The sequence below is a fragment of the Ovis aries genome, chromosome 8, assembly GCF_016772045.2.
Source record: "Ovis aries strain OAR_USU_Benz2616 breed Rambouillet chromosome 8, ARS-UI_Ramb_v3.0, whole genome shotgun sequence".
NCBI classification, from domain to species: domain Eukaryota; kingdom Metazoa; phylum Chordata; class Mammalia; order Artiodactyla; family Bovidae; genus Ovis; species Ovis aries.
In genome coordinates this window covers 76905022-76921555 of record NC_056061.1, presented here as the reverse complement: position 1 = coordinate 76921555, position 16534 = coordinate 76905022, and the positions used below count along the sequence as shown (strand labels likewise).

General features: G+C 44.1%; 1 protein-coding gene across 35 annotated transcripts in view; it reads left to right on the top strand.

Moving 5' to 3' along the window:
• SYNE1 (spectrin repeat containing nuclear envelope protein 1) overlaps positions 1-12411 on the top strand; it is a 492315-nt gene extending 479904 nt beyond the window's left edge. For 28 of the 35 annotated variants that reach the window (XM_060419830.1, XM_060419826.1, XM_060419828.1 and 25 more), the window contains 3 exons: positions 1452-1544; positions 2959-3017; positions 11432-12411. In XM_060419830.1, coding sequence (XP_060275813.1) covers positions 1452-1544; positions 2959-3017; positions 11432-11672 — 393 coding nt within the window. In that variant the 3' untranslated portion in view covers positions 11673-12411. The remainder of the gene's footprint in view (positions 1-1451; positions 1545-2958; positions 3018-11431) is intronic. The other 7 variants (XM_060419843.1, XM_060419842.1, XM_060419844.1 and 4 more) reach the window with 1 other exon arrangement.
• Positions 12412-16534: the final 4123 nt, after the last annotated feature.

Sequence of the window (16534 nt, the reverse complement as noted above, 5' to 3'; positions counted from 1 at the left end):
ATCCATACATGACCACTGGAAAAACCATAGCGTTGACTAGATGGACCTTTGTTGGCAAAGTAATGTCTCCGCTTTTGAATATGCTATCTAGGTTGGTCATAACTTTCTTTCCAAGGAGTAAGTGTCTTTTAATTTCATGGCTGCAATCACCATCTGTAGTGATTTTGGAGCCCCCCAAAATAAAGTCTGTCACTGTTTCTACTGTTTCCCCATCTATTTCCCAATGAAGTGATGGGACCAAATGCCATGATCATCATTTTCTGAATGTTGAGCTTTAAGCCAACTTCTTCACTCTCCTCTTTCACTTTCATCAAGAGGCTTTTAGTTCCTCTTCACTTTCTGCCATAAGAGTGGTATCATCTGCATATCTGAGGTTGTTGATATTTCTCCTGGCAATCTTGATTCCAGCTTGTGCTTCTTCCAGCCCAGCATTTCTCATGATGTACTCTGCATAGAAGTTAAATAAGCAGGTTGACAATCTATAGCCTTGACGTACTCTTTTTCCTATTTGGAACCAGTCTATTGTTCCATGTCCAGTTCTAACTGTTGCTTCCTGACCTGCATATAGCTTTCTCAAGAGGCAGGTCATGTGGTCTGGTATTCTCATCTCTTTCAGAATTTTCCATAGTTTATTGTGATCCACACAGTCAAAGGCTTTGGCATAGTCAAGAAAGCAGAAATAGATGTTTTTCTGGAACTCTCTTGCTTTTTTGATGATCCAGTGGATGTTGGCAATTTGATCTCTGGTTCCTCTGCCTTTTCTAAAACTAGCTTGAACATCTGGAAGTTCATGGTTCACATATTGCTGAAGCCTGGCTTGGAGAATTTTGAGCATTACTTTACTAGCATGTGAGATGACAAAGCTTCAAGTGACCCAGTAATGACAGAGCTATTAAATACCTAGCTATTAAAACATAGCTATTAAATAAATACCTCTATTTTCCAGAAGGCCCAAACTCACAACCAGGAAAGCCCAACACACTAGAAGAATTAGGTTCTGTTTTTACTGCAACTGTCCAATTCTGTTTTTCATTTGTTTTTTAAACTGGGGTATAGTTGCTTTACAGTATTGTTAGTTTCTGCTGTTCAACTAAGTGAATCAGCTGTTTGCATACATGCATCCCTTCGTTCCTGGACCTCCCTCCCACTCTCCACCCCATCCCACTCCTCTAGGTCACCACAGAGCCCTGAGATGAGCTCCCTGGGTGCTAAGGCAGAGTCCCACTAGCTATCTGTCTTACACGTGTATTTATGTCAATCCTAATCGCACAGTTCATCTGGTGTGCCCCCCACTCCCACATGTCCACACATGTCTTCTCTACATCTGCATTTCTATTCCTCCCCTCCTCTTTTTCCCAAAGATGGGGATGGGGTGGGAAATACTTTGCAGATCGCAAAGCCATCATGGCTCCGGGACGTGGCATCGTTAAGAGCATCTGTTTCTCACGTAGGATCTGTCTTCCTGGTCTTCTGCTGACGAACTGGACACCTCGGGATCTGTGAGTCCTACCTCAGGAAGAAGCACCCCAAACAGACAGAAAACGGTAACTTCCGACGGGTTACTTTCAGTTGGCCCAAGGGAGGGAACACGGGGGCGCGGCGGCCTTTGTACCTGACGCAGGGTCCAAGGGCTCTCCCCTTGCAGAGCAGGGGTCCCCAGGCAGCATGGGGTTGTCACTCAGTGACACGGAAGAGCTCTGTTTCCTCAGTCCTGCCTTGAACCCTCTCCACAAGCACTCAGGAGTGAAAAGAGCAGTTCTGCTTTTCAGAAGAATCAGGGTTCAACGTTGCAGTTCATAAGCAGGGAGACAAATTATTTTTCTTGCTCCAAGGGCCATTTCTAATAGAACGGTGCCCCTTGTCCCTTTGGCGGCCCCTCCCTTCAAACCACCACTGCCATAGTCCACCTCAGAAAGGTAGGCTCCACATAAAGGGGCGCCTCAGGCAGAGGTGGACAAAACCGAGCATCTCATGAGACCATGAGTTTATAAGACCGACGGGGGTTCTGCTGACTCTCAAGCAGAGAAGCTCCTGAAGGTGGTCTTGAAGGTTCTCTGCGATTGTATTGCCCCCAGAGCGGCACCAGCTCAAGATAACTCATGCACAAGGCCTGTTATGGGGCTGTCTCCCTGGCACACAATGAGGAAGAAAAGACCAGTTTTGGCCCCTGCTACCCTCTCTACCTTGATTTCTCTGTGTAATTAGAGGCTTGTTTTTTGTTTTGTTTTGTTTTTTTTCTGGTCTGGCTTTATGATTATATTCATTTTGATTATCATTCCATTTCTTTACTTTTTAGAAATATTGATTTCATTTGTATTTTTTTTGTTATAAACACTTAAATTCTATGCTGATAAATGTTATTATCTTTTTAGAATTTTTTCTTTGTTTACTACATTCACTAGTTTCCTATAGATCCTAGTTTAAGAATGTGAAGGAATACTGGCTTTTCAAGTCAAATTTTAGCCTTTATTTGAATATTTAATTTATTGAGTCTTCATCACTATACACAGAACAGTCTCACTTTATCATTATTTTTGACCTACCTGCCAAGAATTGTAATATTTCTCCAGTGTACTGGAAGATGAAAACCTATGTAAAGTACATTTGAAATCCGTCACGTAACTTATTGCAGTTTGTATTCATTGTAATTAAATATGCAGAGATCTTTGGGTGGTGTAGTCATTTATGTTTTTACCACGAAAAGGCGGGAAATGTCCCCTCTGTGATGTGCATGCCCAAAGCACCATCCATGTTTCTTCAGTGATGAATAATATAGATGTTCATTGATTTTGTTTCTTCAACCAAAGAAAAGCCAGTTTCCTTGATTCATGGGTACTGATCATTTTGTTTGATTTAAATTTCCTTTGCTGCACTTTTAGTTTAATTTTCATCAGTAGCTCGTCTTTATTTGCCTGGACTGAACATTCTTCTTTCTTTACCCCTGTTCATTGCAAACAGCCACGAGGCAAATGTAGTCTCTCACAGCCTGGACCCTCTGTCAACAGTCCACATAGCAGGTACCTTATTCTCCTGGTTTCCACACTGTTCTAGAACTCCAAGAGGATGATGAAAATTGTCCATGATTTAGTCAGGCCTGTATTTGGTCTTGAGAAACTACTCTTTTCAGTCCACACCCTTTCCTAATAAACTGAGAGAGAATTTTCTAAGTGGAAAGTACAAGAAAATCTCGGAGTGTAAAATATTTGGACCCCACCAAAATTTTGTTCAACTATACATAGGCCATCCAGTACTTTTCATCCGATGGTATTTATTCTGTGTCCTTGTAAAGATTCGACGTCACTGATGGCACAGTGCCATTTGGTTCATGGCAGAATTTTATCATCCTCTTTATTTCTAGATTTTACAATAAGATAGGTGATAGATCAATGAATTATTTTACCATCCCCAGAACCCACAAATCTGAATAAAATCTACTAACACCCCCAGCTTTTTATTTTATTTTCATGTTTTATCCAGATGGTGGGTTTGGGAGTCTCAACATGGCAAGTCCTAATCTGATATCACTTAAAATTTATAAGCACCTTCTCTCTTCTGCTTCTCCTAAAACTCCTCTTCAGCCAGCACACACACTTACCTTCCTGACACTCGGCCAGCTCTTTCCCTCCGGAAACAAGAGCAGTCTCCCCCCGGCCCGGGGACCTCCAGATAGCCTCCTCACAGCTGCCGCTCTGCTTTATGCCTGGCTTCCAACAGTCCCTGTCTCTGCAGTTAGTGATGCTTTGCCTTCTTCGTTGTCGGTGTGATATCTGTGCCCCCAGCCCGTTCACTAATCAGTTCACATTTCCCCAGACAACTTTTTGAAAATGAAAATACTGTCCTTGGAAGCTGGCTCTTCATTCCAGTCGCCAGAAGTTCACTTTTAAAAGTGGTTTGTCTCACCACTGAGCTGGAATCTCAGTTCCTGGAAGGAGGGTGGGGGATGAGGAAGCGCACACAGGCCCTGAGTCAGAGTGTTAGCTTTCCAGCTGTGTGCTAAAGGGACCAGCCTTTGCTTCTGGTCGTTTCCACTCAGCTGTGTAGTACAGAACAGATCATGATCTGCTTTCTGGTTTTAAGCTTCCCTTCACTATGTTTTGCCCTTTTTTTTTTTTCTTTCCCTTTGGTTTGGTTTGATGACAGTATTGTGGGGCTTTTTCTGAGGGGGTGGTCTGTAACAAAATATCAATAATAAAACACGAATGGAGAAAAACTCATGGGGCTTTTCGAAGATCACGATGGGCTTCTCCAGGTCCACTGATGTTTCCTTAGCCCCCTATAAAAAAAGACATCATGTACTGTAGAGAGATCACTGTTTCATAACGTCCATCTTCTCGCCACAAATTACTGATGTGTCATGAACAGAGATGGGGCATCCTGTCCCCGCAGCATTCCTTTAAGGATACCAGAGATCGACTCTGTAGTTGACATAAATGATGGTGATGAGAAGGGGAAAAGCTCTTATGTTATTAACAGTATCCATACTGGTAGCAACTGCCCTTTGGTTCCCAATTTCCCCTGTTGTTTCAGACAGCCACCCGGCCTTATGAAATGTCGAAGGCCACATTTCTCAGGGCAGCAAGGGCTTCAATTCTCCTAATGGGGCTTTGCGGCTGGGACAGCCACATTCTCACTGTGACATCCGCAAGGTGCCTTCAGCTCTGCTCTGTCCAGCACTGTTTATTAACATCTTTCTGAGCACACAGCACGGTGTCCACTTTGCTGCTTACAGGACCTGAAATACAAATAATCCTCATCTGAACGGCAAACGTCGGCAAACACCTTGGCAGGCGGATTGTGGTTAAACATTCTTGGATCCTTAACTCCTTGGCACCTCTCTTTGGGGTGTACCCACGTGGACAATAACATGGAGAGTCTGCTGGGAAAGAATTAACTTCTCTCACAATCCAGGCTGTCATGGTGTTCCTTTACATTGGACTGGAGATTACCTCGCGTTTGATCTTGCACTGGTCCAGCAAACTTGGAAGGTTATTGCCAAAGCACAAACAGTTTAGAACGTTGACCCCAGCCATCTGTGATGGGAAAATTTTAGGCATGTATTCTTTCTGAGAGCAAAGAGGCTGACTTGAAAGAAGCTGGGTATTTGTTTGAAGGGAGGGTTCTTATATTCTTATTGTGGTTTAAAGTCAGATATTAAGAATATCCGTTGTTTGCCTCCTGTATATTTCAGATTGATTCTAGAGCCATTGTTCTCTGTTTTCTTACATGCTATTCTAGGGCTAACAATGGATTGATCCCAGTGTTTACCATACACCTACTATGCTGAGGCCCAGGACCCACAAAATTAATACAATATGCTTCCTGTCATAAAAGAATAGCGATATGTCAGAATCTAGGGATTCCCTAAGTCAAGACTCTTTAATATTCAAAACATCTGAAAAACATTTGAAAGCATACATTCCTAATAACTATTCACAATTTTTGAAATTAAAATACTTAAGATGCATGGCTTTTTGAAGCCATGTATATGATGGCCCAGCTGACACTTTTTCTCCAGTTTTGATATGAAATTATCTAACCTGAGAGCCAATGACTATTCAAAATTCTCCTATAGATTAGTTGAAGTTCACACATGGGAAGATTTTACTCCAATTTCCTGCAAGGCAAAGGAAAAACTCCTCCATAGTCTGCATAGAGGGAAATGATGACTTCATTCCAAAGCTGAGAATTTAACATGTAAATCTTCCCTGGGCGTCTTTAGTCTTTGGCACCTTCTACACAAAGAGCTGAGACAGAATAAGTGGCGAATGACTGGCTGAAAAACTGAAACAGGGAAAAAGGACCTCATTTTTAAATGTGTTCAAGGGAGCTTTTAAGCAGGCACAGTGGGGTTTTCACACGTACATGAGGGCCTCACTGTAAACACTGGTCAATTTCTTGTGGATTTTTTTTTTTTTTTCAGGTCTTTTCTGTCCTGCCCTGGGGATTTATTTATTCAAAGCTCTCAAAGGCCTCAGCCTAAAACAACCTTGTCCCCAAGGCAGGCTAGACGCCCTGGCATAGGACAGTTAGTTATAGGGGCAGGCTCCACTATGTTTCTTTCATATTTTGAGGTCTCCATTCACAGTGTTTCCCGGGAACAAGTAAGACACTTCGGAAAAATACATCACCTCTTTGAAAGTACTGCTATAAATCAGGACTGTTTCCCTGGAAGAAAAGCCTGAATCTAGCAATTTCCCTAAGGATGTGAGTCAGCACACCCTTGCTTTAATCATACAGATAAGAATGATAAGTTGCTGACATTTATTTAGCATTTAGTGTATCCTAAGGGCCATGCTAAGCGTTATATATCTGTTATCTCATTTCCTTATTTAATCCTCCCAACATGTTCATTCCCAATTTTATAGACAAGGATATCAGGAAATAGAGGCATGAAGATGTAGAATTTGAAACCAAGTCTCTCTTACTCTGAATCCTAGCTTGTTAACCACTCCACCCAACTGTAGGCTTTTAACGGGGGTGTGTGCGGGTGTGTGTGTGCGTATGTGTGCGCGCGTGCATATGTGCTCAGTCACGAAGTCATGTCCGACTCTTTGCAACCCCGTGGACTCTATATCCCACCAGGCTCCTCTGTCCATGGGATTTCCCAGACAAGATACCTGAGTGGGTTGCCATTTCCTTCTCTAAGGGATCTTCCCGATTCAGGGATTGAACCTGCTTCTCCTGCATCGGCAGGCGATTCTTTACCAATGCACCACCACCTGAGAGGGTTACTTGAAACAACAGTTTCAGGGCTGGGGCTACCGTGGGCTGCCTGAGATAGCTTTGGACCAGCCAGGATATTCATTTTGGAATAAGAGGAGACGCACCCTAAGTGGATTCTGAAAATTTGTCTTCTGAACCACATACCCAGGGAATAAAGATCACTCACACAAGAACGGACAAGATCATGGACAACCTGATATTTCCTCACAAAATTTTCTATTCCTCTGCTGCCAGTGTTTGCTCACAAGTTACAAAATGAGTTGAAAGTGTCTTTTCATTTGTGTTTCAGTGACATATGCACAGAATTTACTCATTTTATTTCCTTGGTGACATAAAATTTTTGAGATGAGTTGCACTCCACGTGCACACTCTCTCCTTAGGCTTCTCACAGCCCTTCTGAGACTTTCTTTGCTGTGGTGTGTTCATAGGTAGGGGCTTCCCTGGTGGCTCAGCTAGTGAAAAATCTGCCTGCAATGCAGGAGACCTGGGTTTAATTCCTGGGTTGGGAGAATCCTCTGGAGAAGGAAATGGCTACCCACTCCAGTATTCTGGCCAAAATTCCCACAATTGCACATATTTTGGGAAAGAGATGAAACAATGCCTAGGCAGTATTTTTACCCTCAAATTTGAATGAGTGAGGGGAGTGAGAAAAATTATAAAATGAATGTTTACTTGTAGAGAATAAGCATGTTTTTGCAGGACAAGGTTACCCGAAATATCTCCATTGATTAAGTTCCTTAAGCAAGCTTACACATTTCGTTTTTCCTCTGTCAACACAGCCTCCACCACATCTGTTTGTAGAGTAAGGCCCTTGGAAAGGGATGAGTGAGAGCTCTTTGTTCTTCCTCCTGTCAGATTCCCCAAGACTCTGAAACTTAATTGAATTTAGATTAATAGATTAAATATTAAAAGTACTCACTTACTTGGTATCATTAACCTGCTAGTATTAATACTAGAAGGGACAGGTTCATCCTAAGGAAAGAGAACTTTGGGACTGTTGAAACCTTAGTAATTGCCCCACGCAGGTAGCATTGTTTTCAGTAGACCAACTGGACATTTCCAAGAGCAGTCAACTGCATGGAAAATCACTAAGCACCGTGTGTTCTCTTTGTCCCCATCTTAGCCCATTATTTCTACCCAGGTTGGCATTCTTCAACATTAGAAAGCTTGCACTAATTAAATGTTAATACGGAATGCTCTGATGCTGTTAAATGTGCCATGTCCTTCAGTAGACTCTACAGCATCTGAGCCTGTCATCCAAAGATGGTGACCTTGTCTTGCTTTTCTCAGGAGTGGACTAGTCAATGTGTAGCCCTTGTTTTGATCTCAGTCTTTGGCTTAATTGTTCAAAGAAGCTAATAATTGACAAACAGGCTGTTCAGCTCTGTCAGTCAGACTCTTAATGATATGCATGAATCTGCCCATCACTAACGTCCTGAAGTGTCTCCTAAAGAAAAAAGTCAGTTTGAAATCTCCCTCATTTTATTTAGATATTGAATAATAAGGAAACGTGGAGCTCTCTTTTGTGTTTTAAATTGTCAGACAGCTGACAGGTGGAGAGTGTTATTCACCAGGGCCTATTTTCAGATCATTCAGTCCGGAGCTCATGGGTGACTGTCTCTTCCTTCTCCAGACACTTTAAACCACTGAATTCATAAACTGTCAGAACCAAGAAGTTTTAGGAGATTAATGCACTCTCATCTTTGCAAATGAGAAAACTGAAGGCCAGAGAGATTAAATTACTTGCCCACAGTTGTACAGCTGCCTTAAAATAGAATGTCCCTGTGTCCATATACTGACCTGGTGGTCTCTGTAAAGCTGTGAGGCTTTATGATTAAAAGCATTTATTCTAGACATGAGGAAACCACTCACCTCCAAGTATTTTACGATATTGCCTTCTTTGCCTCTACATGGGAGATACCCATGACGTAAATATGACCTGGATGGCCTTCATTCATGCCACCAAACAGCAAAACATTACAGAGACACGCTGCTGAAGCTCTTCCTTTTTTATTTTTATTTTTTTACTTTTTGGCTGCATCTTGAGGCATGTGGAACCTTAGTTCCCTGACCAGTGATCGAACCTGCATCCCCTGCATTGGAAGGTCTTAACCACTGGATCACCAGGGAAGTCCATACAGCTCCTCCTTTAACTGTCAACTGGGGCAAGTGATTTACTCTATTTATAAATCCTAAGTTCTAAAAGTTAGAATACCAGAGTTGACATTTTCATTCTGTGCCATGCTAGCTCTGTAACCTCGAGTGGGTTGCCTAACTTCTCTGTGCCTCCTTTATGTCGGCTATAAAATGAAGGTGGGACAGGAACACCGAGGACTGCTGTGGGGATGAAGCGAGAGACAAATGCTTCTGTTATCCCCCAGTTAGAAGAGTAAATGTGAACTTTTGTTAGTTATTTATCTACAAAATCAGAAGATGGATTAGCTACTCTAAAGCTTTATCTCAGGAAAAATATTTTACAGTTAGGTAGCTAGAGAAAGTTCTATTTAACAGATATGTGATAGACCGCTTTTATGCCCTGGCTCAGGAAGACCCCCTGGAGAAGGTAATGGCAAGCTAGTCCAGTGTTCTTGTGCCTGGGAAATCCCATGGACAGAGAAGCCTGGCAGTCTGCAGTCTGTGGGGTCACAAAGAGCCAGAGGTGACTGAGCATGCACGCACACAGCATATCTTCACAAAACAGTGTTTCTGAGGATTGGTCCTAGCAGAGGGCAGTTAATCAATTTGACCACTAGATGGTGATTGAACTCTTGTGGCCTCCCAGTTGGTAACCTCTTTACCTTCACCAATTACTAGAAGACATAAAGTGTATAAAACATGGAGCTTGCAAGTTGGAAGCCTGTCTGGTCTAATTTGAAGGATTTGAAGAAAAGGTTGTAGCATAGAGGTGAAGTCAGTTGTTCAAGGTTTGTAGACCGGAAAAGAACACAGTCCCAATTTAGGCCAGGGGTCTGTTTTTCTCAATCACGCTCTGAGAGCTGCAATAGAAACCCAGTATCGTACACGGCTACTCAGAGGTTCTACAGGGCTGGTCTAGACTGTTTCACGTATTTCTTTGTGAATTTAATGAAAGAGTTTTGAGTAGTCCCTCTGTTCCCTTTTAAGGGGATTACTTCTGTTTTTTATCTTAACATTTTCTTTGATGCCACTCCTCACTGATAATAGTGTAATCTGGCTTCCGAAATTAATAGCTAAGAAGGTAACTCTGATAGCTCAGTTGGTAAAGAATCCGCCTGAGATGCAGGAGACCCCAGTTCAATTCCTGGGTGGGGAAGATCCACTGGAGAAAGGATACGCTACCACTCCAGTATTCTTGGGCTTCCCTTGTAGCTCAGCTGGCAAAGAATCTGCCTGCAATGAGGGAGACCTGGGTTCGATCCCTGGGTTGGGTAGATCCCCTGGAGAAGGGAAAGGTTATCCACTCCAGTATTCTGGCCTGGAGAATTCCATGGACTGTATAATCCCTGGGGTCTCAAAGAGTCGGACATGACTGAGTGACTTTCACTTTTTTTTTCAAGGTAGCTGGAGAGTGTTTTCTCATGAGATAAGCATACAGAGTAACCAATACAGTGTTCATACCTGTGTGCCTCTCCTGTGGTCTCACAATCAATGCCCTTACCATCAAACCATTAGAGAATTCAGTCTAGGTGTGGGGAGGGGGTCTCCTTGGTACATCTGTTCTTTCTGCTTCTGCGATGTTGCGTGTGTGTGTGTGTGTATACACAATTCCTCTTGTAAATAACATTGCTTTCCTCCTCTTCTGCACTAGTAACCAAAACATTAATGGATGCTTACAAAGAGAAAGCAGTACCCCCCACCCAGAGCCTCTTTCCATATTCAGTGTTTCACAGGCAGTCTTTCTTATGAATTCTGAAGTTCATGCTTCATCTCTAATGCACTGTTTCAAAAGTAGATGGGGAAATTTAAGGAGATAGAAAAAAGTGGAACATTGGGTCTAGAAGGAGCCTTCAAGGCACAATCTATCTTCAGAAACAGTGTGTCTGTTTCCCAAATTGATGGAGCCAGTGACAGAAAGATCACCCTGGATTCAGTATCATTCAGCACCTGCGTTGTGTAGACTGACTCCACTGCCACGCTTATTCTTACAGCCTTGGAATCCGCTAATGTTAGGGCCAGTCGCTGACTCAGTGCAAGATGAAACCAGGGTATACTCTAAGGTTAATTCAACTCTGTGGGTCTGTGCAAAATGACTGCAGCTGTCCTTGTCCTTGCTACACGGACTCTGGCACGTCCAGGACTGCTAGACGGGAGGAAGACCTTGTGTCATCCTGACAGCCACTAATTGTGCCTAATGTTGCTCTTGATATTCTTACACCAAAAATGTACTGCATCAAACATCTACATTTTAATTACCCCGGGTCTACTTAATTTATGCTGGTGGAGTGTGTGTAAAGCAATTATCTTTGTTGGAAAAGGTTTTGCCAAATGGAGGGGTGGAATTTGCACCCAGTTAGTTACCGTTAACTGACTAAATGTCTGCTTTCCATCAGTGCAGTCTCCAAACAACTCTTCATTTGGTGGTGGGTAGATCACCTGGGTTTACTGCAGAAGACTGGCAGCTAACTGCCAGGTTGGGTTATGTTCAGCCTAACCGAAGGGGAGGAAGCAAACAGCAGCATCCACCCAACACTGCAGATACTTGAGTTATTGATGTTGATTCTTCTCTCAGGTCCATAAAAGGTGGCTCCGATTCCTCCCTTTCTGAGCCTCGGCCAGCCCGGTCCGGCCGAGCCTTCCTGTTCAGAGTCCTCCGAGCAGCTCTTCCTCTTCAGCTTCTCCTGCTGCTTCTCATTGGGCTGGCCTGCCTAGTCCCGATGTCAGAGGAAGACTACAGTTGTGCCCTCTCCAACAATTTTGCCCGATCATTCCACCCCATGCTCAGATACACAAACGGCCCTCCTCCTCTCTGAACCAAGCAGATGCTCTCTACAGCTTGCTGCTGGTCGCCTAAGGAGGAATTTGGCCCAGGGTGATCCCAAATGAGCAAAGAGAAGACGTGAGTCTTGGCGGACGCCTTCGGTACGGCTGCTGATGCCCACCTCCGCCTCCCATGTGTGCAAATCACAGCTTCGGAGGTGACGTTAAATGTTGATGGGGGAGGACACATAGAGGACAGAGCTGGGAAGAAATTCTGATTGAGCCTCAGCACTCAAGAGTCAAGATTTCTACCATTCCCTGGACACGTGAACTCTGGGCCCTTGGCCCATCCTGTGTGTACCCAGGGACTTCCGGAGACCATCTGGGCAGCTTTCCCATGGTGCTGCTCCATCCATTCAACAGGTGATGCTACCTGAGCATCACACTGGCATCGAACAATCTACCAGCCAACCAGTGCTGAAGAGATTTGAAGACCCTGAAACACACAGTTTTTAAGAGCTTATATGGCAGCTTCCTTTTTACCTTGTTTTCTTTGGGGGCATGATGTTCTAACCTTGCAATTAGAAGCACAAGCTGTAAATCTGAAAAGGCACTTTTTTTTAAAGGTATAAAGAAATGTTGGATGTAATAAATAAAAATCATGGAAGGCTTTATGTGAAAAAAAAGTTGAATGTTATAGTAAAAGAAATGATATTTATGTATGTACAGTTTGCTAAAGCCAAGTTTTGTTTGTATCAATTTATTTGCATTTATTACAGATACTATGAAATATTTTGTCTGTGCTTTTTTTTTCCTTCCTAAAGAAATGACTCTAAATTTCCCTATTAAGCAGGCACTTCTCAGAATGCAACTTGCTGCTGCTGCTGCTGCTAAGTCGCTTCAGTTGTGTCCAATTCTGTGCGACCCCATAGATGGCAGCCCACCAGGCTCCGCCATCCCTGGTATTCTCCGGGAAAGAATACTGGAGTGGGTTGCCATTTCCTTCTCCAATACATGAAAGTGAAAAGTGGAAGTGAAGTCACTGTCGTGTCCGACTCCTAGCATTCCCATGGACTGCAGCCTACCTGACTCCTCTGTCCATGGGATTTTCCAGGCAGAGTACTGGAGTGGGTTGCCATTGCCTTCTCCAGAATGCAACCTAAATTATCTTTCTTTTGTAGAATAAATGAAGCTGAAACATAAGTGTATGTTTAAAAAAAAAAAAAGGAAAGAAGGATGAACAGAGGTAGTGCATATTTAGACAGAGAGAACTCTGGATAACTTCTCCCTTCTCCTTCCAGGGCCAGTCACATCTCCCAGCTATCTCCCAGGTGCCTCCCAGCATCTTTCATACCTTTCCTCTTCTCCTTTCTTTTCTGTTCTCTGTGCACAATTGGAGCAACCACCTGTGAGCTCCTGACTGAGGCCCCTTCTCCATTCCATCCCAAGGTTTACCGAAAAAACCATGGGAATATCCCTGAAGCACGCTTTCATTCAGACCCCTTCTTTGCTCCAGAATCTTGTTTTCATCATCTAGCAGAGGAAATAGAATTTTAGTTTGTCATTCAAGTCCTCAGACAGTCAGATTTTATTCTGTCCATCTCAGTTTGCCAACTCGCGGCTCTCATGGAGCTGTTTGGTGCTCGTGGTCATATAATCCACCATTGAGTAATCAAAGTAGGAAGATTTATTTAAAATCCAAGTTTCTGACTTCTCTTGCGAGTGGAAAGCTCACATGTCCTGGACACATATTCCCACATGACAGTAATAGCTGGAGCGATGTGACCGCTTTCCTTTGAAGAACAGAGGAGACAGTTACTACATTTGCACAAACGGCCCATGAGTCTCCCTCATTACCTGCACCAGCCTAACTCCCAGAATTACTTAGTTTACGAATCCTGCTCTAAACTAAGAATTTAAACCCGACTGAGAAACTCAGAATTACCTGGAATTTCCTTCCATAGTTTTCATGTTGTTCATAGCCTGTGTGCCTTCTTACCTAGGGGTTCAGAGGTTTTTTTAGGCTTTCTGATTTCTGGGCTCACAGCAGACCTTCTAATTAAGTCTCTGGGGGTCCAGCCTGGGAGCTGACATTTTAAACAGATGCCTGAGGTGGTTTTTAACCCTGTGAAGTGAAAGTCGCTCAGTCGTGTCCGACTATTTGCGAACCCATGGACTATACAGTCCTTGGGGTTCTCCAGGCCAGAATACTGGCGTGTGTAAGTGTTCCCTTCTCCAGGGGATCTTCCCAACCCAGGGATTGAGCCCAGGTCTCCTGCATTGCAGGCAGATCCTTTACCAGCTGAGCTATGAGAGAAGCCCGGTTTTTTGGTGGTGGTGGTGGTGGTTTTTTGTTGTTTTTTTTTTTAAGTCTTACTAACTGTTGAAAAGCACTCCTCTATACCATCTTAGCTCCAACTTTTTGTTCTCGCTACTCATTCTTTCCTGCCTCACAAGCCTCAGCTCACAAGCCACCTCCCTGTTGCCTTTGCAGATCACTGTTAGACTGACTTCCCTGGACTGAACTTACCTCCCATGGTATACTCCTGCTCTATAATGTCAAGTTAGTCCTTCTTTTCCGCTCAGGGAACAGATCGGAGGTGAGATGTTCTTTTCTAAAGAAGACACACACCTGTGTATCACGATTTCTCTTTCTGCTTCTGGGAAGGCTGTGAGCAGTGGTGGACACTGGAGTTGAAGGATGCCCTGTGCCCTCCTCTGAGGTGGTTCCTCTTCAGTTGGGCTCTTCCCTCACTTCCCAGTCACCCCAGCTCTGGATACCTGGAGGCCCTGGGCTTGTTTCTAGAGCAGTCTGGCCTTTGAAGAGACATGTGTCGCCAGTTATGGAAATCACCACACAAGGAGGCCTCAGTCATGGTGGAGACCAGCCCACAGCCTTCAGAGTCACTTCTCCACATGGCAGTTAACTGACTTAACTACGCATTCCCCATCACCGAAGGGTCATATATTAAATGTGGCTGAGAAAGTGATGTAGCTTTGACTAAGACAAGTCTTCAAGTCCCATTTCTGCCTTTCTAAAACCCTGTGAAACACTGAACGGAAGGCATCATGTGCGTTTCTATTAAATATTTTCAAGACTTAGAGGAAAGGACATTGGAAAAGGACAGAAATGGGAATCCCCTGTAAGAGTAAACTTAAAACCATGAGGTGCTGTCTTCCCCCAGATGGCAACGTGACCCGTCCAGCAAGGACCAAGCCAGCCACAGATAAGACGAGTATTTCTGTCTAGAGTCTCCATGCCTAATGAAGGAGGGGACACGGTACCATTTGGAGCATCCTCGCCTGTCCCAGCAGCTTCCCTGGCAGCAGAGAGAGAGATGGTCAGTGAAGGCTTTGTGGATGAGAAAGGGGCTTTGGAAGAATTTTAAGGGACTAGAAGGACACTGATGGCTGTTAAAGAGGCTCTGACTTCCACAGTAGGGATTGTCCAAAGCCCAGCTGTGGCCCAGAGGTAGGGAGTCATGCCCCCCACCAAGTGGTGAGTCAGGAAGGGCCTGGTGAAGAGATGAAGGGTAGGATTAATAATATCTTGGTAATGGAGTCTGCACAAACAGAAAATGTTAGAAAAACTGAGGGAAGAAAAAACCCATAAACCTAGGGTGAAGAGGGAAAAATAAAGAGTTAAAACTAAAAGTAGTGACTTACTGAAACGTCCACGGAGAGGTGCAAGGTTTTTGTGGAAACTGTGCCCAGGGAGCAGGAATGTTGCCTCCTGGAAAACGGGGCAGCTCAGTTTCCCTTGTTTTTGTAAGAACTGAGAAGAGATGCCTTCAAAAGTCTTGGATGGGCAGTTCAGCAAGCCGAGGGCCGAGATTTACTGTCAAAAGACAGGTGGGGCCAGACAGATTTACAGCCTGTGCCCTAGGGCCAAATATTAAGAAATTAGAGCTACAAAATTTTATTGGCAAGCCACTTAAGAGATCATAAAAAAAAGAAAGGTGGAGGGAATAGATTTATGAGAGCTGATCACGACTAGAAAAGCAGGGTCTCTAGCTGGTCTGGATGGACCAGAGAGCAGTCCCGGTAGCTGGGTTCCCTGCCCCCGCCCACCAGTCCACCGTCACCAAATATACCCCTAGGGACTTAGACAGAAATCAAACTCTCTGAGAGGATATGCTGAATAGAACCCCAAATCCCCAAGCATAGCAGCATACACTCACATCACAAGTATGTATTAAATGCCCGGTGGAGAAGGCAATGGCACTTCACTCCAGTACTCTTGCCTGGAAAAATCCATGGACAGAGGAGCCTGGTAGGCTGCAGTCCATGGGATCGCTAAGAGTCGGACATGACTGAGCGACTTCACTTTCACTTTTCACTTTCATGCATTGGAGAAGGAAATGGCAACCCACTCCAGTGTTGTTGCCTGGAGAATCCCAGGGACCGGGGAGCCTGGTGGGCTGCCGTCTATGGGGTCGCACAAAGTCGGCCACGACTGAAGCGACTTAGCAGCAGCAGCAGTGGGTGGCAAAGATGCTTCAAACTCTTCCGGAGTCAAGTTGCAGCTGAGCCCTCATCCCTTCCTGTGTCATTACCCATTAAAATGCCATCCCTGGGCCTTTGACATACAAGAGCATCTGTATTTTCCTCCGCCCATTCTGTCCTGAAAGTGGGGATAAAGGATAAATGAGGACACTAGAAGGGAACCAAACAGAAGCAATCTCTAATTTGGAAGAGAAAAGGGAAATTAAGCCTGGCTCGCTCTGTCTTTAGGTTCTGTCAACCAGTTTCCTCTCCTTTGCCATCTTTGTCACCTGGATGATGTTACAGAGGGGTGTTTTTTGAAAGAGTCTGTGGACGTGGAGGCAGGTAGAGTGGTTTGCAAGCACACAGAGGCAATTTCCGGCTGAGTCAGATGCAGCACTAAGACGTTAATTTGAGTGAGAGAAGGTGC